The sequence below is a fragment of the Empidonax traillii genome, unplaced genomic scaffold (genome assembly GCF_003031625.1).
Source record: "Empidonax traillii isolate 1590-97213 ecotype Southwest subspecies unplaced genomic scaffold, ASM303162v1 scaffold156:size1289327, whole genome shotgun sequence".
Lineage (NCBI taxonomy): Eukaryota > Metazoa > Chordata > Aves > Passeriformes > Tyrannidae > Empidonax > Empidonax traillii.
Window position 1 is genome coordinate 19,275 of NW_020955349.1, and position 1,721 is coordinate 20,995.

Here is a 1,721-nt window from a genome sequence, read left to right on the forward strand (position 1 = left end):
TATACTCTCCTGTGTGCAAAGAATGCTTAATAATATAGTTTCACGACTGTGGCAAGCCAATGTCGTTCAACTTACAGAAAACGGGGGAGATGTGGAAGATATTGTAATGCAATGGTTAATAGAAAGAGAACAGAAGCAAGAAGAGTTGGTCTCTTGGGAAAAAGTTGGGAGTAATAAGATTCAAGGTTAAAAAGGCCTGATAGTGATAACAGGAACATCTGGTGTTTAGCTGGGAGTAATAGATGTAAGTTTGGAATGACCTAATGGTGATAACAGGGACCAGAGTAGAAAATATTTAAATGCTTTAGATGCCAATAGACTTATGGCAAGCTAAATGTAGTATAGCCAATCAGCAGCTTGGATTTTGTAATATGCATAAGCTAATTATATAACCACATATAAGCCTTCTGATTATTACTAATAAACGAGACTCGATGGACCAATTTGATAAGGTGGTCGGGTCTTCCTTCTCCGACACACCATGAAAACTGGACAGAGTGACAAACCCTACATATAAACACCCCACATAACTGATCACTTAAAGCTTAAAGTACTCCCTTTACCTTCTGTTCTTCTTTCTAAGCATTTGTCTCTCTCATACAGTGACGTTACAGGACACTTTGACAGAATGAACCCCACTTAAACCCCAAAGTTACAAAGGAAGGAAACAGATGTCATTTTCAGTGCTGAAGATCACTGCTTTAGTCTAACCAGAGAGAAAGTAATGAATTTTACACAAACCCACTGATGCCTCTAATGATGCTAATTGATTTATCATTTACACAGTTGCAACTGTCAATATGGCAATTAAACAAGGCTGGAAGCCACTGCTCTTTTTTTTTTTTTTTTTTTTTTTTTTGCCTCTGGCAGCACGTAAAAGGGTTCTGTATAAACTGGAGTGCTCTGAGCTTTCTCCAAACGTAAAAGCAAAAAAATAAACAGGTATTTAAAAAGAATGGAGATGCATAAGCATTACACTTTACTCTCTTAATAAGCACCTACAGCTGCAGTCAGCCAAAGTGCATTTTGGTGCTTAAAGGCTATTTTGTCAGCTTTAATGGGAGGCTGCCCACATACTGCATATGCACAAACCACAGAAAGAGGGAGGCTCAGGGCAGCACACCATGGCAGCCTCATTAAGATCGAAAGGGTGTTTCGGTAGCCCTGTATGTGCTGTATTACCTGATGAGCTGGAACGGCTCCCCATGCTGCTGACTTCTTTGTCATAATTACCATTTTCAATCTGATCCAATTTCCTCCGTGCTAGAAGTGTAACAAAGTGATGGTTACCAATAGCAGACTAAAAACTAAAAATTACAGTGTTACCCAACATACAAAACCTCTAACCCTGCACTAATTTAACATGGCTCGAAAACTGAAGGATAATGGTAGCAACTAAAAACAAAACCCAAAACCAAACAGCTCCCCATCTCTCTCCATCCCTGAACCATAAAGCACGTTAATGTATCATCCATCACAATCCCTAAACACTGCAGCAGTTGCCAGTGAAAGGGGTAATGTCATACAGAGGTTTAACTGGGAACAGTAAGACTAAACTTGATTTTACTTTTGATTAGGACTGCCATGTAAATAACTCCCGAATGGAAGAATGGCAGCTCTGTTCCAGCATCTCCTAACTGTATCACTAGGGCCAGCCAGTGCAGTACTTGTGCCAGAAGCACCACTCACTCAGTAGGGATCAAGAGGGAAAGCACACAGCT

The 1,721-nt window shown here is 40.1% G+C and overlaps 1 protein-coding gene across 4 annotated transcripts in view; it reads right to left on the reverse strand.

Annotated features, from left to right (window-relative positions):
* Positions 1–1,721, reverse strand: part of CCDC186 (coiled-coil domain containing 186) — a 41,565-nt gene that overhangs the window by 10,559 nt on the left and 29,285 nt on the right. For 2 of the 4 annotated variants that reach the window (XM_027884882.1, XM_027884883.1), the window contains exon 13: positions 947–1,263. In XM_027884882.1, coding sequence (XP_027740683.1) covers positions 1,055–1,263 — 209 coding nt within the window. In that variant the 3' untranslated portion in view covers positions 947–1,054. Of the gene's footprint in view, positions 1–946; positions 1,264–1,721 lie in introns of those variants that run through there. The other 2 variants (XM_027884884.1, XM_027884880.1) reach the window with 2 other exon arrangements.